Here is a 22,222-nt window from a genome sequence, read left to right on the forward strand (position 1 = left end):
CTCCATCTCCCTCTCTGATGCCCCCCCTTCCCCCATTTTAGACAATTATACGCTTAAGTCTATAACCATCTATTAAGTTTAGTTCCTTTAATTAACAATTGTTAAATATTTTCAGGTAAAAGGTGCACTTGATACTGAAAATTACCAGAAATTTATCTCTGTTGTGAAAGAATACAAGACTGAAAGTAATGTGAAAAAGCTCCTTCTGCAACTGAAAGATATTTTCTTACGGTCAAAGGAATTAAATCCATATTTCTTAGGTAAATATTTTTATTTGTATATAACACTGTGAATTCTGAAAAAATAACATTCTTAATATTTATATATTTTCTGTGATCTGTTTCATAATGTTAGTAAAATATGGGGTGTTCAAAAAGTCTCTCCGCAGTGCCGTATGATTGTTAGCTGCGCGTACTGTATGCCACATTGAATATACCGAAATGAAACTCAGTAAAATACAAGTTATTAATTTATTGAATATTCATTTTTACTTGCAGATTTTCACATTAAATGCTGAAAGTGTGGCCCCTGTTGTTGAATACACAATTCAATTCCTCTAATCATATGGCACTGCGGAGAGACTTTTTGAACACCCCGTACCTTAATTCAGCTTAGCAATGCACCTGCTTTTGTTTAATATTTATGAATTATTATGTTTGATTTATATTAATTTTTAGGCTATTACCACAATGTTTGTCACAAAAACTGAATATACATGCAACTTTTACAATTTTTTTTAACATAATTATGCCCAGCTGTGGTGCAGGATTGTACTTATTTTACTGATATCATTGCTTTCTTTTTCTTTCTCAAAATCTCTTCATTTTCTCACTTTGGTTTTTCCTATGTTCTTCTGCCTTTGTTCCCTTCAATGTAACATTTGGTTTAGCTTTAAAGTGATGCTTGTTGTTATAGATGCATTCAAGATATAAAGAAACTGTGCTCTCTCTAATTAATTTTAATTATCAAGTGTTGTTATTCACGTGTTTGTGTCTTTATAAATTAATGTAAGGTGTACCCAAATGAAAATGCAATTGCAGTTACATGGAAAGAAATTTTAAAAACAATGATAGAATTACAGTTCACGTGGAACAATATGACTATACATAATTGCCACTGACATTGATACACAGATCCCAGCATGTCGGAAGAGATTGGAAGGCTTCAGTGCAGGAAACTCCTGGGTCACTGATGGATCTGGTTTTCCATAATGTGCTGTACTTCCTTGCCACGGTGGACTTCTGAAATTAGTCACATGAGGAGATGCTGGGGCTGTAAGGAGGATGTTCTAGGACCTCCCAATTAAATTTCTGAAGGAGCTATCCAATTTGAGAAATTGCCCCTGTACTTGTTCTTGATGGTCTGCTTGAGCCTCAGAAATGTATTGCAATACTGCCAAACATTAACTGTTGCAAACAATGTTAGCCAGTTGATAAGTAGGCAGTTGATAAGTAGAGGTCCTTCTTCATTGAAAAAGAAACTAAGCATCACTTTCTAGCCTTTGTGGCACAGTGGGCTTTTTTTTGAAGAGACGAGCCCAAATGTTACCACTCCCCTCCCTGTTCATCTGTTTGTAGACAGGGCCAAACTGGTGACATCACCTTTTATCACATGCCACAATCTTAGCAAAGAAATCCATTCCTTGCCCTATTTATCTCAATAGAAGGGTGAAACTAACACCCATTTTCACCTTCTTCTGATCTTCTGAAAGATGCTTGGACATGCACTGTGCACAAACTTTGCTATAACAAAGCTTCTCACAGAGTATGTGATACACTGTTCCTTTGCATGTTGACAGTTCAACAACAGTATCATGTGTGGTGATCTGCTTTTTCATCTGTATGAACTCCTCCACAACCGAAATTGTGGCACTGGTGGTGGTAACGTGCATCTGCCAGGGCATGGCATATCCTTGAAGTTTACATTCCAGTCTCATAACACTGACACCACCAGAATACTGTACACCATGCAAGACACTGCTCTCGATACAGTTCTTTCATGATGTTTTAAATTTGTGAAGCATGCTCCTCTTCTGTGTGAAGAAATTGGATAACCACTCTTTGTGCTGATCAGGAGGAATTCGTCGTGAAATGAAATATAGAAACAACTCTCTAGAAATGAGGAAATGGCTGCGAAGCCGTCAACTCCACATGTGTAACTGATAGTAGCACCGTGCCATCTCTTGGTAAATACATTAACCCACTGGAATTACATAAAACACCACTACAGCGAAAGTCTCCTTTTCAATTAGGCGTACCTTATCCATCTGAACAAATGCTGCCAGAAACACCAGCTTTTGCAGCCATGTGTATCTTTACTAGCCTAGTCAATGTCTTCAGTCTGAGGAAACAATGTAGGATTAAGCACGAAAGTCACCAAGATCTCCAGCTCAGACGAGGACTCCTCTCCCCCTTCCTTCCTCTTGCTCATCTGTTACTTGGAACAGTCCACTAGCTTATGTTTCACTGTGTCAGGGTACTACTATGTGGTAAGTTGGAATATTTTTTATTTTCCTTTTGTTGTAATATCTCGTTTGAAGATAATTTGTTTATACAAAGTGACATCTATATACTAAAACTGAACACATACGGTCACGGATTGTACAGCATTGTGAGCCATGTCTGAGCTGAGACCTCTGACTTTGTTTATCTGCCAGATGCAGCTGTTAACATCATCGAAGGTTTGCAGGTGAGCTTCTGTGAAGTTTGGAAGGTAGGAGATGAGGTACTGGCAGAACTAAAGCTGTTAGTGCGGGGTGTGAGTCGTGCTTGAGTTGCTCAGATAGTAGGGTGCTTGCCCACAAAAGGCAAAGGTTCAGAGTTCTAGTCTCGGTCTGGCAACCAGTTTTAATATGCCAGGAAGTTTCATATCAGTGCACACTTCGCTGCAGAATGAAAATCTCATTCTGTACATCATTTGTTTGTACATAACTGTATTTGTGTTTGAGCTGACAGGTAATACAGTTTTATCGCATTATCTACATATTTTTTCAGTTCGACTGTTGAAGAATATTCTTTTTGTTTTCATTTATTTGTGATAAGACACATACAAGCCATGGAAGTGTTGAAAAGACATGTAGGATCTCATACGAAAGAATTACAAATTTTACTGGTGCTGCATATGATTTCTATAGCAATGAAATCACAATTTCAGCTCGGTGTAAGCTGCTCGTAGTCTGTTCAGAAGTAGTGTGTATGAATACTGTTAGCAGAAAAGGAGCACATCTCTGTCTAAGGTGTGAGATAATTGTAAGGGTCAAATTCTGTTGTTATATTTATGCACTAGCCAGATGCAGGAGAATGTAGCATAGACATGTCAAATAACAATAAAAATAGAATGGTGAATGTAATCACTTTGTTAATAACAATATTTTTTTTCACAATAATAGTGAGTATCTTTACAAAATAATATATCTTTGAGTGAACAAAAAAATTGAAATGAGAAACTGTTTAAATAAGCTTGTTTGTCAACAGTTAACTTATTTGATAACTGCTGACAGCTATCTGTCTCCTCACATGCTCCTAACACCTCACTGAATGCTCAGTGTGTGACATAAGACCTTGCATTCAGGAACAATGCATTTATCACCACCACCACTACCACCGCCACCATCATGCAGTTGTTTCCTGCCAGAAGTCACTGAAGATAATCAAATGAATCTTAATAACACGCGATCATAGGGGGTCCATTAGGTCTTTCTGTAAGAGATTTCTTAAGATTTATAAGTGCTTAGGGCCACTGGTAGTGCTGATGATGTTGATATTGTAATGTGGAACTATAAGAGAAGCAAAAAGCTGAATTATCATAGTGTGAGGGCTAAGAAATAATCAGTAGGGATCACCAAAATCCAAAATATACTGATAGAGTACCATTATATATCTGTTGACCAGTGGAAAAAAGTTTTATGGGGTTGAGGTATATGATGTGGCACTCAAATGAATGTGTGTGGTCTGCCAGGTGAACATATTTGGCTGTTATTCCTGGTTTGTTGTCAGACCATTACTTTTGGAAAATAGCAGAACGAAAACAGGTTTAAGAAAATTGTTATCATAATAAACTGCTCCTCATAAAATGTAAACATTTTGGGAAGTAAGTATGAACTGATACAGATATGGGTATTTTCAGACTTGTAATCAGTTAGTATATTACATTCAAATACTAAGGTAAAACTAAAAGAATGATACACCTTGTGTTAAAAGAACATTACACTGCAGCTTCACTGTTTTATAACAAGGAGCACTTTATTGTTTAGATATTACAGAAAGCATTAATTGGCAGCAATGGTAGATGATTGTTGCATTACATTCATGCTCAAACCGAGATTTTAAGATTCAGTTTATGAGATCTTTTTATGATGACGGCATCCTCACGAATAGTCCCCATTGTCATTAAACCACACAGTAGAGTAGCATGTCCTCAGTAAATTTAAAAGCTATGATTTTTGCCAGCTTTCAGGTATGTCACAGTTTCACAGAGAGACCATGATGACTAATGTTGCAAGGGCTGATCAGTCAGGTGGTGTGTTGCACTTCATCTGTTAAGATGGCTGTTGTCCCTTTTCAGGAACTACATGTTATTGTGACCTCTCTGCAGATACCCCTCCAATTTGATTGCACCTGTCGTATGTCTCTCTGCGTTGTTGGCTCTGCGTCTGTGGCAAGGTTTACACTTCAAGAGAGCGTATGTGTAGCAAGAAGCGAAATACATGTCAGGACACTGAGGATGTATCAGACATGAAAAGTGTTTGGCATACAGATAACCGTATATTTAAACCATGGAAAATCCAGGATGGAATAATGACAGTATTATGAAAAAGACCAATTGCCACTCTCCATATAGTGGAGATTCTGAGTCACGAGATACTGAGTCACAGACAGGCACAACAAAAAAGATTGCTAAGCAGATGAGATTTTTGCCAAAAGATTTTCTTCAAAAGTGCACGCGCTCACACACACACACACACACACACACACACACACACACACACACACACACACCCCTACCACTGTCTGTGGTTGCTGAGGTCCTACCTGCTCGTGCGTGGAGTCGTGCTTGCCTGAGTACCTGTGTGTGTGTGTGTGTGTGTGTGTTTGTTTGTTTGTTTGTAAAATTTAAATATAATTATTTGCAATTGAAGAATTCCTGCAGGATATTTCCTTCTGATGATGCTTTGCTAATCTGCTGAAGTACATGTGCAAGTGAGCAGAGAGAAAACCGGGAAAAAATGACAAGCAAACAAACAGAGAAATGTACCTTCCTTGTGTTCTTGGTGGCTGATTTAGAATTTAAAGTATCTGAATTTGAATGACTGATAATGCAATTTGGATCTTTCATTGAGCAAGTTTCAAATGTGATGGCAGAGTAGTCAAGCTGTCCAGACAAGTACAAAATTTCTGCTACTTGCCATATGTATGATGTATTGTCACATTATTTATCTGATTTCTTTTATGTACATGTAAATATTAATATATTAACATAAAATTGTTAATTGAATACTAACAATGGTATAATGAAAGGCAACTGCACACCATGTAGAAGAGATGTGTCGTAGTTGGTGGTGGGTGTATCTCAACTATTAAACCACACCAGTGGCTCCCCCTTCTACCCCCCCTCCCCCTAACTACCCTCTTTTACCTTTCCCCTGCCTCCATTTTCCTCTCCTCTCCACCACTGTACAGCTTAACTTTATACGTACTCTTAATTCATTTCTGTTCACAGGTTTCCGAGCATTTTTAAAGGAGGATCATGAAGGTGAATTTTACCGAATGTGCGAACTTTGGAATGTGACAACTGTTTGAGATGCAAAAGGTTGTAATGACAAGCTGTGCTCAAGATCTGACTCTTAGGTTGGTATATTTAGCTGTGTGTATTTCAAATATTCTTTTTCGGTTGCTACCTGTTTCAGATGTCATGCACAGGATAAATGCTTTTGCCATGATGTGAGACAGTGTTTATTTAAACAAGATATGGTTTGCTTTAATGGTTACTGAACTGAAGTTGCTTAGAGTACTCTGAGCACAGTTGGAAAAGGCACAAACAGTGGAACATGACACTGTTAGGCAGATACTAGTACACAGAGTTAAACAGGATGTAATAACAATATAGAATGGCATGGCACTAAAGTTCAGAAAAGTGAAGAGAAGAAGCAAAGTCTGGCAAAAATATCACAGTTCAAGGTAAACAAGGACGATCAGTTAATAGAATAGTTGCAAACATGATACTTTCAAAGTAAGAAGGCTAATTTCCTGCTACAGGCAGCCTTTATTAGCTTTCCTTGGGTACTAGGGCAGTGATGTGGGATGGCTGAAATTGGAGGTTGGAAGCAGTGCCTGTTGAAACTTCCATAGGTTTGGAAGGATTTATATCACCATAGTTTTTATCATATCTGCTTTAGCACTTTTCATCAAAAGTATGTTTTCCTTTGTGTGTGTGCAGCTTGTTGACCCCCCAGGGGCTCAGCATTCACTTGCTGAGTACGGGCTTGGCGACCCCGGGGTCCTGAGCTGGGGACTGGTCTGCGCCGCCAGTGTCCTGTCACCGTAACCCCCGGACATGCTTCAGCGACCACCGTACGGCGCGGCGGTGAAATGTTGTGTGCTGCGGGGAATGGTAATCTTGGCTTGACCGCCTGGATTGCGAGGAAGGCCAACCTCTATAAAAACCCCTCAATCTTTCGGTGTGCTCCGCGCCTAGAAGATGCATGGCTGTTGGGGTGGAACAGTCGCAAGCGGGCAACCTCTGGGGCACCTGCCGCACCCCAGTTGTATAAGGCTTACTCAGGCACGCGGGGCTCTGTCTGAGCGGACTTTTAGTTCCCTAGCTGCTCGTGGGACCACAATGGACCCTTCGACCTCTACATTTCCCCCTACCAGTGGCTTGGGTGGGCCGCTGGTAGGAAAACACACCCAATCGAAAAAGCGGCTACGCGCTGCGAGTCCTCCAGCGCCTGGTGTTGCTAGAGATTTAACAGAATGTAGTAACGGAGCACATGCTGATAATCAGAATGTGTTTTTGATTATTAAAAGGAAGGAGGGTAGCTTTGAGAGGGTTTCTCCCTTTTACATCCACAAGGGCCTTGAGGGAATTGCAGGAACACTGAAATCTGTAAAGCGACTGCGCAATGGGACTCTGTTAGTTGAAACTTCTAGTTCCCGTCAAGTCGCTGCCCTTCGGAAAGCAAATTGTCTAGGAGAGTACGCTGTCGAGACCGAGCTCCACTCCACTTTGAACTATAGTAAGGGTGTTGTGACGTGTAGGGACTTGGTGGATATCCCCATAGACGTGCTAAAATCTGAGTGGGCTGACGAAGGAATTGTTGACGTGCAGCACATTATGAAACGAGTCAATGGGGACCTCGTCAAATCTGACTCGTTTATTCTCACATTCAGTTGCCCGAGACTGCCGGAGCATGTTAAAGCGGGGTTCTTACGTTTGTCCGTACGGCCATATTTCCCCAACCCAATGCGCTGTTTTAAATGTCAGCGCTTTGGGCATACTACGTTGGGGTGCAATGGAATAGCCACGTGTGGTAAATGTGGTCAGCCTGCCCATGACGGAGCCGATTGTTCATCGCCTGTGAAGTGCGTGAATTGCTCTGGGAGTCACCCTGTCTGGAGCCGGATCTGCCCCATCTATCTCGAAGAGCGGAAGGTACAGGAGATTAAAACATCTAAGCGCATCCCCTATGGTGAGGCCAAGAAGATCTTTAAGGCCATGCAACCTCCTGTGTTTTCCACATCTTTCGCTTCCGCTCTCAAAAAACCGGTACAACTGGCCACTGTTGCTACACAAACGGAGGTTGCTAGTGTTAGCACTAAAACCTGCGCTTGCCAGTGCACTTGTGCTGCTGCGGTTGTTTTGCAATCTGCGGCTCTCTCCGCTACATCGGACAAGGCCGTGGTTGCTGACATTGAGGTACTTCCAGCCTCCCCCCATATGGCGCCTTCTGCCCAAGCGAGTCAACCTCCAACTGTTGACAAGGCTCTGCATTCCAAGCCCCCCAAGACAAAGCCTCAGAAGACGAAGGTTCTGCCACCTGAGGAGACTAGTCAGCGTCGGTCCGATGATGATGCCATCGTGCTGTCTGACATCTCCCGTGGGTCGTCATCGGATCTTATGGACATTGATGTCGACCGGGGGCGATCTTCTCGCCCCAGGAATAAATCTCCGGCCAGTACGGTCTCTCCTCCAAAGCACAGAGGCAGGGTGAAAGTTCAACCACCCTGATCACTGGCTCCCATATTACAGTGGAACCTGAATGGTTTCAGGACGCATGTGGCCGAATTACAACTCCTCATACGAGAGTGCCCCTTGTGCTTATGTCTCCAAGAGACACATTTTCGGGCCACTGATTCTCCTTCTTTACGCGGCTATACTGCATATCGAAAAGATGATCTGACGGGGCAAAGGGCAAAGGGTGGTGTTGCAGTTTTTGTCCGTGATGTGCACCCCTCATCTGAGCTCCCTCTCGTCACCGACTTGCAAGCAGTTGCAGTTGACATTCTTGTGGGTCGGAGGCTCACAGTCTGTTCTGTTTATTTACCACCTCCGGATGCGATAGACACTGAGGCTCTCATGGACCTTATTAGCCAACTCCCTCGCCCGTTTCTTCTTCTGGGGGACTTCAACGCTCATAATGTCTTATGGGGCTCTCCGACTACTTGCCCCAGGGGTCGCATTCTGGAAAGCGTCATGATGTCTGAAGAACTGTGCCTCCTCAACTCTGGTGCTCCCACTCATTTCTGTACTGCTTCCGGATCGTCATCGGCTATTGACCTTTCCTTTTGCTCTCCAGCACTCGCGGATTCTGCTCTGTGGGAGGCTGCAGCTGACCTCCATTCTAGTGACCACTTCCCCCTCTGGATTCGCCTCCTGGATGAGGCTGTGGCATTACCAGTGCCGCCCCGGTGGCACCTTTGCAGAGCTGACTGGACACTTTTCAGCCAACTGGCTGTTTTGGAACACCGTGCCAGCGTCCACGAATGGGTAGACCATGTTGCAGCCGTGATCTCTCATGCTGCTGAATTGTCCATCCCACGGTCATCCGGTCATCCCAAGAGGCGTCCTGTCCCTTGGTGGACCACTGAGTGCCACTCAGCCATCCGCGCCCGCCGTGCAGCACTGCGCCGCTTCAAGTGCCATCCCTCAGCTGACAATCTTGCGGCCTTTCGAGTGGCAAGGGCCAGAGCGCGGCGAGTGATTAAAGAGAGCAAACGACGGTCATGGCAATCGTTCTTGAATTCCATCTCTCGCTCCACTAGTTCTACGAAAGTATGGGAAGCCATCAGGAGGATTTCCGGGAAACTCAGCCAGCTACCTGTCACGGCATTGCTGCATCAGGGATGTCTCCTCACGGCGCCGAGAGACATTGCCCAGACACTGGCCATGCATTTTGCGGAATCTACCGCCACTATTAACTGTGATCCAGATTTCTGCCGCTACCGCACTGCCGTCGAAAGGGGTCATTTGGACTTCCGGTCTCTAAATTCTGAACCCTATAACTGCCCCTTCACAATGTGGGAACTGGATTCTGCGCTGTCTGTGGCTCATGATACTGCGCCTGGTCATGATCAAATCCGGTACAGCATGCTGCGGCACCTGTCGCTGCCATCCAAGGAAGTTCTCCTGAACTGTTTCAATATGATATGGTTATCTGGCACGTACCCTGACTCGTGGAGGGAGGCAATTTTGATCCCCCTCCTCAAACCAGGGAAGGACCGAACGCATCCCAGTAGTTATCGGAGTATTGCCTTGACGAGCTGTGTTGGGAAGACGTTGGAACGCATGGTCAACCGCCGCCTGGTTTGGCTGCTCGAGACCAGGCAGCTCCTTAGCCCCTCTCAGTGTGGCTTTCGGAGATGTCGTTCCACTATAGACAACTTGACCCTGCTTGAGGCCGCCATCCAGCAGGCCTTTCTACGTAACCAGCATTGTCTAGGGGTCTTCTTTGACATTAATAAGGCGTATGACACTACTTGGCGCCGCCTTATCCTCAATCAACTCCATGAGTGGGGCTTTCGTGGCCGTCTCCCCATCTTCATTCGGTCCTTTCTTTCTCACCGCCTCTTTCGGTATCGGGTTGGTAATGTGCTATCGGATTTGTACGTGCAGGAGAATGGTGTTCCTCAGGGCAGCGTTTTAAGTGTCACCCTCTTTGCCGTTGCTATTAACAGTATCACATCCACTATCCGGAGTCCTGCCCAATGCTCCTTGTTTGTGGACGATTTTGCTGTTTTCTGTTCTTCCTCCAGTCTTGTCAGTGCTAGTCGGCAGTTACAGCTTACGATAAAGCGCTTAGAGGCATGGACTGCAAAGACGGGTTTTACCTTTTCTGCAGACAAATCTGTGTGTGTTCATTTTAATCGTTCTCGGCGTCTTTTTACCTCCCCTGAATTGCGTCTGAGGGACACCGTTCTTCCTTTTAGAGACACTGTGAGGTTCCTGGGCCTCACTTTTGATTCCAAGTTGTCGTGGTTGCCTCACCTTAAAGACCTCAAGGTGCGGGCCCTGAAGGCACTGAATATTTTGAAGTGTCTGAGCCATCGGTCCTGGGGAGCAGATCGGGCGCGTCTGCTGCAGTTTTATAGGGCTTTCGTCCGATCGCGTCTTGACTATGCTTGCACCGTGTATGGGTCAGCAAGGCCTTCGTATCTGAAGATCCTTGACGCAGTACACCATGAGGGTATCAGGCTGGCCACTGGTGCCTTCCGTACCAGTCCCATCCCCAGCCTGTGTGCTGAGGCAGGGGAACCGCCGCTCGCCATCCGGCGGAAACTCCTCATGGTGCGACGGGTGTGTCATTTCCTTGCCTGTCCTACCTCCCCTGCGTACCCTACCGTTGCCCGACCGCCTATGGAACGTCTCTTTTCCAGTCGTCCCAGGGCAACAAAACCATTTGGGATTCGTGCCAAGCATTTGCTTGAGTCCCTTGGTGTGGAGCGTGTGGCCCCCCAACGACAAGGTTTTACTCGCCTGCCTCCCTGGTTGCTCCAGAGGCCCAGCGTCCTCTTAGACTTGTCGGAGAACCGGAGGAACTGCACTCCGGCGTTTGTTTTTACCTCCTTATTTTACGATATTTTAAACCAGCATCCGGACCATGTACCTGTATTCACAGATGGCTCTAAACAGGGGGACACTGTTGGTTGTGCTGTTGTTTTCCCTGATCGAGTCGTCAAGTTACGGCTTCCTGCGGTGTTTACCATCCTCGATGCCGAATTGTTTGCAATACTGCGGGCATTGGAGCAGATGAGATGTGTTCCCAGTATTAAGTTCCTCATCTGTTCTGACTCCCTGAGTGCCCTTCAGACCATTCAACACTTGTACCCAGCGGATACGGTCGTCCAGAACATCCATGATGCCCTACTCCACCTGCAACGGCAGGGGAAGGAGGTTTCCTTCTGCTGGGTGCCGGGGCACGTGGGTATTAGGGGCAACGAACTGGCGGATGTGGCTGCCAAAGATGCATGTTCCCTCCCTCACGTTGTTGAATGTGCCGTCCCCCTCCATGCTGTAACCTCCCTTTTGCGTTTTCGTGTTATGCATCAGTGGGAAGAGGAGTGGTTGGCAGTTTCTGACAATAAGCTGCGTCTGGTAAAGGCCACTACGCGACCATGGCGTACGTCCTACCAGTCATACAGGCGGGATGAGGTTCTCCTCACTCGCCTCCGCATTGGACACAGTCCCTTCACGCATGGTTTTTTACTCCGGCGGGAGGACCCCCCAATCTGCAGTGCTTGTGGCGTCCAGATTACTGTCCGCCACATTTTACTTGACTGTCTTTTATTCTCTGACCAGAGGGCGGTGGTTTCCTTGCCACCGGATTTGCCCTCTATTTTGCAAGACGACGCAGCGACTGTGGTTAAGGTTTTACGGTTTTGTGTCCTGTCCAATCTGTTGCCTCGGATTTTAGGGAGAAGGTTTTAATGTGCTGCTGGGTGACTGGCTCACCCAGTTTTTAGGTAAGAGCTCCGCCAGTCACGATTACCTCCTTGTTTCACTTCGGTATCTGTTCGCTTTTCCTTGTGTTTCCTTTCCTTTTTTAGTGTGTTTCTTCTCCTCTTGTTTTGCCTCTGTATGTGCGCATTTGGAACTGCATCAGGCCTGTGTCTTTTAGCCGTTCTCCTTGTTCGGCGTCCGTCTTCGTCCCTTCACCGCCTGTGTTCCTGTTTCTATGCGCTTGGGCGCTGATGACCACGCTGTTTAGCGCCCGTAAACCTCAAACACACACACACACACACGCAGCTTGTTGACTTCCACTAAAATCTACTGAGTGAGACCACAAGTGTTTGGAAAAGGGTAGTCATGTGAATATGAAATCATATCGTCACTGCCAAAATAAGAACACTATGATATCATTGCTTCAAGGAATCATCAATTTCAACTTAGTAAATGTTGTTGAAGGCATAAACGTACATTGCATATTTGCATACCACTATAATGCTGTATAGTGTGTTAACTGCATTTTAGAATATTATCCTGCAAATGGTTCAACATGTCTTAAATTTACCCATTCCAAAATCTTCAAGGTTGCTTAATAGGCAGCCATATACCAACTAACAGTGGATGTTCTTTATCATTAGTGACAGAAAAGCGACACTGCACACTATCAGGATTGACAGTCAGTTTTTAATATAATTAATAGGGCTGAGTGCACAGTGGATATTAATGAAAGCAAAAAGCGCTCAAGTAAGAGTTTGAGTTTTTATCATCTTTCTTGAGCATTGAGAGTATGGGAGTGTTTTACATGGCCGTGATGTGTACCAAACATCGTGGCACACATCAGTCTTATTACATACCACAGGGTGACTGTGGAGATTAGTATGATAAGTTTTTCATGAAATAATCTACAATAAACCAGAGGACCTGAGCCCATGAGCTACAAAAATCACATAATGTGGAACATTCATAGGTAATAAAAACTGGATATATTTGTCATAGGGAGTCACTTGCAGCCCTTCTTTATGTCAATTGCTGTTTTTATTTTTTACTTTCATTTATTTATTTATAATTTTCTAAAAGACCTGTTTCAGGCAATGTCAGCTATCTAGAAATGTATAAAAAATAACAATAAATTACAATTGGTTTTTAATTTTGAATTTACATATTTTGTAATTGCATAATAACCCATCTTAACAGCACTATCAGTTCACAGTCATATACTAGAACCATACTTGTGTGGTATCATTTTATATTAGAGGGCACTCTTTAATGCTCAAGATGTTTTGCACCAATCAAATTTATTTTAAAATTATAATATAAAGCTACAGGATGCGAGTATGGCATTAGTACATGACAGTGAACTGGTAGTTTTGTTTAGACTCGTTACTCTGTATCTGTGAGATAGGGTACATTATAAAACTTTTATATTAAAAATAGAGAGAAAAATTTTTATTTCATAATATTACAGTCACAGGATTAGAACCCAGTTGTAATTCATATCTAATGTTTAACAGATGTGAAGGTGGGCAATATTACACGGAATACGTCTTTCTAAAATAAAAAAAAACAGCCATTGACAGACAGAAAATAAGCCTGTTTTGTATCGACAGGTAACATCACAATACAATGCAAGACACAGTGTGTTTGGTAATGTAATTATGGAGATTTGGTACAGTTCTGCCTGCGCTGACGGTGATGTGTGCATGAGGTGTGCATGTGGTTGATTGTGTGTATGAATGGTGTATGTTTCCCTTTTGCTGATGAAGGCTGTGGCCAAAAGCTTTTAATTGTGCCTGTCTACAACTACTTAATGTGTGTTCTTTACAGTAAGTAGCAATCTATCTTTTCTTATATTGTTGATATTTCTACATAGAGTTTTCAGTGTTTGTTTCCATGTTATTTCCATCACATTCAGATCTAAAAAAATTCATTAATATTTTTCTTTCGAATAATAATATTTTTTCTTTATCTTTGTTTCTAAATATTAATATTTCACATCCATATAAAATGTTGTTGGTATAATAGTCAGTTTGTGCAAGTGAATTTTGAAGTTACTATTAAGTAATATTTTCTTTGAGATATTGATAAAACTAAAAACTGTCTTAATCATTATGGCTAGAACAGGTATCTATCTCTATATCTGTACTATTGTTGTTAGTAAAAGCACTTCCTAAGTACCTGAAGCAGCTAAATGTCTTGAACTGAATACATCTACAGCCGAAGGTGCAGCACTTCAGATTTTCTTGGTTATAATCAGATATTCAGTCTTTTCTTCAGTAATGTCTAATACTGTTTACTCAGCAAATTTGGAAATAATTTTACATAATTCAGATTAATTCTGTTTTAGAACCACATGTCAATGCTACATCATTTGCACAGCCAAGTTTAGTAATGTTAACCCTGCAGGTGGGTCCTTTGTGGATTAATATTAATAAATTCGCAACCTATTGCCTCTGTGGTGAGGTTAAATAAAATAGGTGAATTGGCATCTCCATGCCTCAGTCCAGTGTAGACACAAAAATTTTCAGTTTCTCCTACAAGTGTCTTTATACGATATAAAATGTATTCTATACACATTTTAACTAATCTGATCAACTTTGAGAGTATTTCAGATTCCTTTGTTATATTTAGGATTGTCTGTCAGTGTATGCCATGGTGGTTCTTTTTGAAAATGTGAACATCTACACTCAATTTCTACATCTTCTCAGTTATTTGTCTTGGAGTGAATAAATAATGTAATATAGATCTACACATTAACGTGACCACTTGTCAAAAGCTGGAATTAACTAACTTTTGCAGCGTAACCGACTGCAAGATGTGCAGTGACGTTGTGTTAGCAGAGATGTGAGTCAAGCCAACTCTAGTGCCAAGGCCAGTTGCACTAGGTTTCTCGGTTGAGGATCCATGGCACATACAGCCTGCTTGTAGTGTTCACACAGATTCTTGATTGGGTTTAAATGCCAGGGGAGCATGGTAAACTCATCCTGGTGCTCTTCAAACTACGCATGTACACTGTGAAATGTGTGACACATTGCATTGTCCTTCTGGTAGCTGCCATTGTGCTGAGGGGAAACAAATTGCATGTAGTGGTGGACATGATCCCCGAGGATAGATTTGTGGTTATGCTGATCCAGTGTGCTTTCCAGAATGACAAGATGATCCAGGGAATGCCACGAAAACATTCCCTAGACCACAATGCTCCCCCCTCCTTCTGATGATTGTTGCAGGGTTTCTGCTTTTGGACATATCACACTGTACACACCAATAGCCATCTGTCTGATGGAGCTTAAAATATGATTAATCTAAAAACGCCAGCTGTTGCCACTCCCCGTGTTGCAACAATTACTGCACTGTTTTCCACGTCCGCCAACAATCTTTATATATCCTCCAATGCTAGTGCTGCCACCTGATGTCTGACTGTTGGTATTGCACATTGACATTGAACATAGGTGGTGGCCACGTTAATGTGACTGGATCATGTATTTCTGCAGAAACTACATTGGTAGTCCTACATTAGTCCTTCAGTTATGAGGATCAGCCTGGTTAGTAGGAAAATCTGTAGGATTTTATAAGTGGCACCCAGTAAAGCAGTTGCTCTGTAGTTATTGCACACGAGGGAATCATTCTTCTTAAATTTGGGTCATACTCCTGCACTTTTCCAGGTTTCAGGTGTGGTTTCTGTTTTCCAAATTGTAAATAACTCAATGCGTACCTGGTCTTCACCACAAATATTGTTATTCTTTATTACTTGCTGTACTTCATTAACTATTGGGGTGGTGACTTGAACGTAAGCTGTGTCTGGTTCTTCACATTTAAAGCAAGACTGTCAGTCATTACAGTAGAGTAATTATTATAATAATTATAATTTTGTGTGGGTCACTGGCCTGGTGCAAGTCTTTCAATTGGACGCCACTTTGTTGACTTGTGTGCCCCCAACCTACCCCAATTATCTAATCAGGGAAAGGGGTCCTACAGTTTAATGTGGAGTCTGAACCATGTGTTGTTTCTGGCAATCCTTCACATCATTGAAAGGTAAAGGCTAGGTTAAATTGAAGACTGAAAACTCAAAGGTCCAACCAGGAATTAATCACGTGCCCTTTTGTTTTCCAGTCAAGCACTTTACCACTAGACCACCAGGCCCGACGTAGTAGAGTAGTTGTGAAAAGAATGTTTTCCATCTTCTTGTATGTCTCTCTGTTGGTCAGTATTTTCCTGTGCTGATCCTTTATAATCTGTTCTCTTTTCGTGAATTTCCCTAAAGATTTTTTTAAAAATTTTGATTCAACTGTCTTGCCGTGTGATGATTGAAATTGGACTCTGGTTCTCTTATCATATTATTGTAGTGTTCCCTTTTCTCCTATCTTAGCATTCATTGTGATTCCCGGTGGATTTTGTAGTACCTTTCCTTCATTGTAATGTTATTTCTTTCCTTATTCCTTTAAAAAAATTATATTGATAAATAAGGTGGAAGTTGCTCATTTCACTTGGATTGAAGATGCCACACAACTTGTAAATAATTAAGTATTTTCCACTTTTACAAAAATAATTGATTCTATTACAAATTATCACTATTTTGAGAATCCAGTGGCAGAAAGTATGTATGTCTGGTGAACTTTCTAAAACCAGGAAAATTTATCTTCACATTTAAAATTTTCATCCAGACAGGGATAGCAAAAACAGTACCATAAGTGGTTACTGTCTCCGACTATAGCTAAAATCTGTTGTATATAAATAGTGCCCAGTTAGACCTTACAATTCTGAATGGTTTATATTATGGGATACAATACCATTCGTTAATTTCTGTTTCAATCAGACAAAATTAAGCTATTTACAATAACAAAAAAATTCTTTCCTGACAGTAATTAATCCCCTGGCTTGCCTTTACAAAAGAATATTTCACCAATTATAATAGGAAATCGGTAATCAAAAAATTTGCCTCCTTGCAGACATGAGAAAGTCTTTAAAAATCTGATCTTGAAATATGTTTTTTGTTCATAGGCTGAATTTTTCTTCCCCAACGAAGGAGCTACTTTAAGTGCAATGGGGACATTGAGATATGACCATATTCGGTTCAAGAATAGTAACTAGGTAAACAGAGAGGAATGCTTGTGGTACCACTTTTTGAGCCACAGAAGGATTCAGCCCGAACAAGATGTTATCATAGCACACCACAGCCATTTTATGCAGGAAAGCTATTATTAGGAACAATTAATTGCTGCTGAGAGTTGTTTCGTGCTCCAAATGAAAAATCAGACGTCTTAATAACTTGCCTTGCAGATGGCTTTCCTGAAAATATTTCATTCCGTTATAATTCCATAAATAGAGGTTCTATGGACAGCTGCCAGATTTATTGCAGCTCTTCATTCAACAGCAAATTTTCCAGCTCTTTGTTGAAGGTATACTGGGGTGAGATGTATTCAGAAAAGTTATGTGAATATGACTGTGTGAAAACAAATAAATAGCACCACATGCACAGCTACAGTTCATTTTATGAGGATGATTTTATACTCATTTAGTTACTCCACTAACTTTTGTGTCAAGGCTCATGAGTTACAGTTGATTCTAGGCCTGTTAGAAGACTAGACCCTCAAAACAGGTTTTGATCCCATCTCAGTGCACACACACATAATTATTCCATATGTCTTACTGGATGTGTTATTGTAAATGAGTGAACTATGTTACAATCACTTAAGTTAAAAGTTTCATAGGATTCCTGGATCTCATATTTGGTGGAATGTGGCCAGATTTCAAAATAAGAGTTGTCAAGGTATTAAACATCTGTTCTTCTGATGTATAATGGGGTATACCAGATTGTATTTAGTAGTACAGTTTTACCTTTTAATGAGTGTGCATTGACAATGGCTGCAGTTGTTATGAGTCAGCAGGCCATCATATACAACTCAGATGTAGTGCACTTAACGAACGTTAATGGCTGATGACAGCTGCTTACAAGTTTAGTCAAATAGTTTATTTGTGCTGACTCTAATGAACTGCCACTTTTGATCATGTGACTGCTGATTTCTGTCTATTGACTGCTTGTGAGTTACCACTTTTTAGTCTGTACAGATTTTCTGCCATAATTGGCGACAAGAAACAAGGCCATTATAGAATCAAGGAAAAGAAATGCTTTATTGACTAGATGTGGTAGATATTAATATTTTAGTGGGGGAGTAAATATCCCCAAGGTTACTTTGAAGATCCAGTGTAATAATCAGATCTCATCCTGTGCAGTGATACTAGTGTCCAAGACTGCTTACAACTGCATATTAGATACACACAGTAAATTCAGCTTATCATTAAGGACTCCAAATAACAAGTGAGTTAAGAAAAGGGGACAACAGAAGTTTTACAAATACTTGTGTGTTATATTTTTCCACAGGACAATTTTTTCATTGCAAACATACTTTGTTTAATGGTTTCATCATACTTTTCAATGACATTGGCCATGTGTCACAAGCACGTAGCAGATTATGTGAATTTTTGAGGATACTGAATTTTGGTGAAGTATTTGCTCCCGTACAGTCATCATCAGTGGTTGTTTATTAATATAAGGGCTGAAAAAGGTGTATTTATATATATGAAAAAGTTTTATGTAAAAATCAATGTAGTTTTAGTGGAATATCAACATTCAGTATAGCTGATGCCAGAACTGGCTGTATAGAGTGCTGATTATAATGGCATGAGTTTTTACCAATGTATGCACTTGCATTATTTGAGAAAACTCCATACAGTAATCAGGATGTGATACAAAGTTTTGCCACTACAGGCATAATTAACATGGAAACAATAATGATATGCATAGTAGATTTTACATGACCCATTTTATTCCTTTAGAGTTTGTAAAGGAGGGTTTATTAATTTAAAATGATTAAACTTTGTTGAGGTTTAATATGGTGAATTCAAGTTTGGATTTTGTAGACATCTTTAATTTAGAATAGTTGTGGCATGTGACAACATTTTAAATTGGAATTATTGGGTACTTGGATAGTATTGCATTTTTACTGCATTCAAGATAGTACAATATATGTTCATTCAGATTTCACTTGCCTTTCTTCAACAAAGGAACAAAGTAACAGCTCACTCTTCCAGCAACACGTTTCTTGTCTGCAGAAAGTGCATCTGTCATTGGATCATCAGCAGTAAGCTGGGCCACTCCTATGATAATGTAACCCCCAGATCTGTCACAGAAGAAAAATGAGAATGATCAGAATGAATGTTAACACTGATGCACTGTTGATCTATTGAGAATCATTTTCAACATCAGTAGATCAAGTTGTCTCTAGGGGCTCATTAATCTCGTTCAGAGTCACATTTAACCAGTCCCGAGAGAACTTTCCCGTACTGTTATGCTTGTAGAGAGAGCTCTATCGTCTGTTTATTGTACTATTGTAATCATTCCACGGGGTGATTCTTATATACGTGGGGGATGCTAAGACAAGTAATTTAAAATGAGACATATGGGGCTGCAAATGTCAAGAAATACTCCAATAGTGGATGATAAATGTGGAACATGTGATGTCATCAGGTGGTGAACCTCATCACACCCGCAGCAGTTGGGCTTGTTGATCCTATCCTTGCTGGTAGGGATAGTGCTACTCACTGCTTATTAAGGTATTCTGCATTTGTTCTTGATTTATCTGATGTGATATTGTAGTGCTTGCTGTATTGGTAGACTATGACGAATTGGTTCACATTTATGAAAACAGCGTAGCCTAGCAGAGTGATGTGTTGCACTGTCCTAATGGCGAGATTAAGATTTACAAGCCCAACCATTGCACATGTGGTTAGGTATGTCATTTGGTGACATCCACTTTTGGGGTATTTCCCGACATTTGCAACCCACTGTGTCTTGTAATAAATTATTTGTCTCAGCATCATCTACGTCACTTCGGGGAATTTTGAACATTAATAATGATCACTCTGTATAGTCACATATCCTCTCAGTGTACACAGTCTCATCAATTTTTACCATTCATGTTGTGTACTTATTTTTTATGTTATTTTTATCTTTTATAAAGAAGAGATTCAAACATTGTTTTATTGTTGGCTGCTTGCACTGACTTGCAAGAACAATTTGCTTTTCCTTAGTTTTCTACTTTAAAAAAAATAATTGTAATGTGGTTTATTGTGTGCAGGTACCTGATTGGTTGGAAACAGCAGAGAAAATGAAACAACAGTTGAACATTACATTAATCCTTTTGATCATTGGCTGAAGAGGACAAAAGAAGATATTAATTATATCTAGATCCATCAGTATTTCATACTTGTGATCAAAATGAGAATTACATGTAAACATATTTGTGAAATATTTTTAATTGCATACAATTCTCATTGAACCATAAATGATATTTTTGTATTATATATTTTATAATTTTTTTATATTTTTATAGATAATTTTTATATTTATGACATATTGTTGTTGTGCAGAATAAAACAGTTTGGTTTCTACAAACTAAATATATTCTTTTGTGTACACATCTGGAAAAGAATTTATCTGATGGACAATTAACACCATAAGAGCTAATGCCCCTACTGTGTGCAGGATGGTCATGGTAGGTTCCTGGATGCATTGGCAGATTCAGTAACAGAAGAATCAATCGTAAGACTTGTTTATTCAGTAATTTTATAATCTAGACGGTGTCTTCCGTTCTCCGCTAGGTCCTTTATGCGGGTCCTCACAACCGTCTGCTACTGTTGCCCTCTGGCTGGACCTCCAAGTGGATGCGGGAATGCTCAATCTGTTCCGTGTCTTCTCTTGCCTTCACACCACATTGTGGAGTCATTGGATGTTGTGGTGCTTGACACTATCACCCTACCAGGCACTGCATGTTGCCATGTTGTCACTTGTCGTGATGACCAGTCCTACTGCCCATCATGTGACTGCATTGTCGGGGTGTGCTGTTTGCCAATCCTAACCCCCTCCATTCATCAAGCTGGTGGTGGATCAGAGGCTGCGATGTTAGAGCAGCTTGTGCCCCTGCTTAGTGTCATTGTGACTGATTCCTGAGTGGCCCATCAGTGGCAGTTGTCATCCAAGTTTTGAAGGTGGTTCCTGGCAGCTCACAGAAATGCAGTCAACCTCGCCCAACAGTGTAGCAGAGATGTTTTGGAGAACTGGAGCGTTTGTGCACAAACTCTTACCTAATAGTAATCAGAGAGTCGAATGTGAATGAGGTAAACGTCATTGATCCCTCCGATCGAGTCGCTACTGGCCTTTGGTTGGTGTATTTATTACGGCTAGGGAGGGGTTTTTGCTATTAGACATAATCTGTAATGACTGAACTGCCCTCCTTTATTCCTAGCCTTCAGCGGTCTCTCCCACTACTACATTTTATTTTGTCTCTCCCACTACTACATTTTATTTTGGTATGTCAGCTCTCTCTACAAACCTGCCGTGAGTGAAGTTGTGAAATGAATTGTGCTTCTTGCATAACATTATGGGGCCACACAACACACACTGCATGCTGAACCAATTGCAGTTGCTCACTGCCTTGCTAAGTATGCTGTTCCTGCCAGCCTGCTTGCCAAGCCTACTTGCTGATGATACATGTCATGGCTGTTGACACACTGGCGCCATTGTAGATGCAACACTCAGTCAATGAACTTAGAAATTTTCTGTCTTCCAAAATTGAACTGTTCTTCAATGCAAAAATTTTGTGTAATTAGTTTTCTTACATTTTGAGCAAAATGTGTTCAGTATGGGCAGTCAAGAACTACCAAAATTGGAAAAAAATAGAATGTATTGCTACTGAGGTACATACAGGAAGAGGAAGGAGGGAAACAAAGCATTTTGATTTGAACTTTTCTTCTTGTTTCTATGAGGAACCCACAGTCAAAATATTGCATATGTTTATTTTTTAAATACACAATGAAGAAAATTTGTTCTGTTACTGTTCAAAATATTTGTTTGTTATTACTAGATCATGTGGAAAAGCAAAATAGTCCTTTTTCTTATTCCCAATCCTTAAAGTTGTAAATAGGTTAATTCCATGCTGTATTCTTAATTATTTTATCCAAAACATAGTTTAACAAAAGTAGCGAGTGTCCAGCTCCCTACTGAACTACTATTTTGACTTCAGATGGTTTAGAGAAACATGCTTGGAGTTTTGTTTTAGACTTCATGCTGTCACTGTTACTCTTATAATCCCTAGCTTTTATTCAACAACTACGATTTCTGGCAGTATGTTAAGCACATGAAGATGTATGAAATCCTATAGCTTTTAAAAATTTGTTAATGCAGATACCTACTGTCTTCCCCTCAGTATATAATATCTTATTAACATTT

At 41.1% G+C, this 22,222-nt stretch overlaps 1 protein-coding gene across 2 annotated transcripts in view; it reads left to right on the forward strand.

Moving 5' to 3' along the window:
- The window catches only part of LOC126354874 (regulator of telomere elongation helicase 1 homolog), a 102,121-nt gene extending 81,727 nt beyond the window's left edge, over positions 1-20,394 (forward strand). The window contains exons 14-17 of one of the 2 annotated variants that reach the window (XR_007565389.1): positions 116-260; positions 5,719-5,846; positions 13,452-13,547; positions 20,073-20,368. Coding sequence is in view for 1 of the 2 variants with exons in the window: in XM_050004881.1 (XP_049860838.1) it covers positions 116-260; positions 5,719-5,798 (225 nt within the window). In the remaining variant the exon portion in view is untranslated. Of the gene's footprint in view, positions 1-115; positions 261-5,718; positions 5,847-13,451; positions 13,548-20,072 lie in introns of both variants that reach the window. The other variant, XM_050004881.1, reaches the window with a different exon arrangement.
- Positions 20,395-22,222: the final 1,828 nt, after the last annotated feature.

The sequence above is a fragment of the Schistocerca gregaria genome, chromosome 3 (assembly GCF_023897955.1).
Source record: "Schistocerca gregaria isolate iqSchGreg1 chromosome 3, iqSchGreg1.2, whole genome shotgun sequence".
Lineage (NCBI taxonomy): Eukaryota > Metazoa > Arthropoda > Insecta > Orthoptera > Acrididae > Schistocerca > Schistocerca gregaria.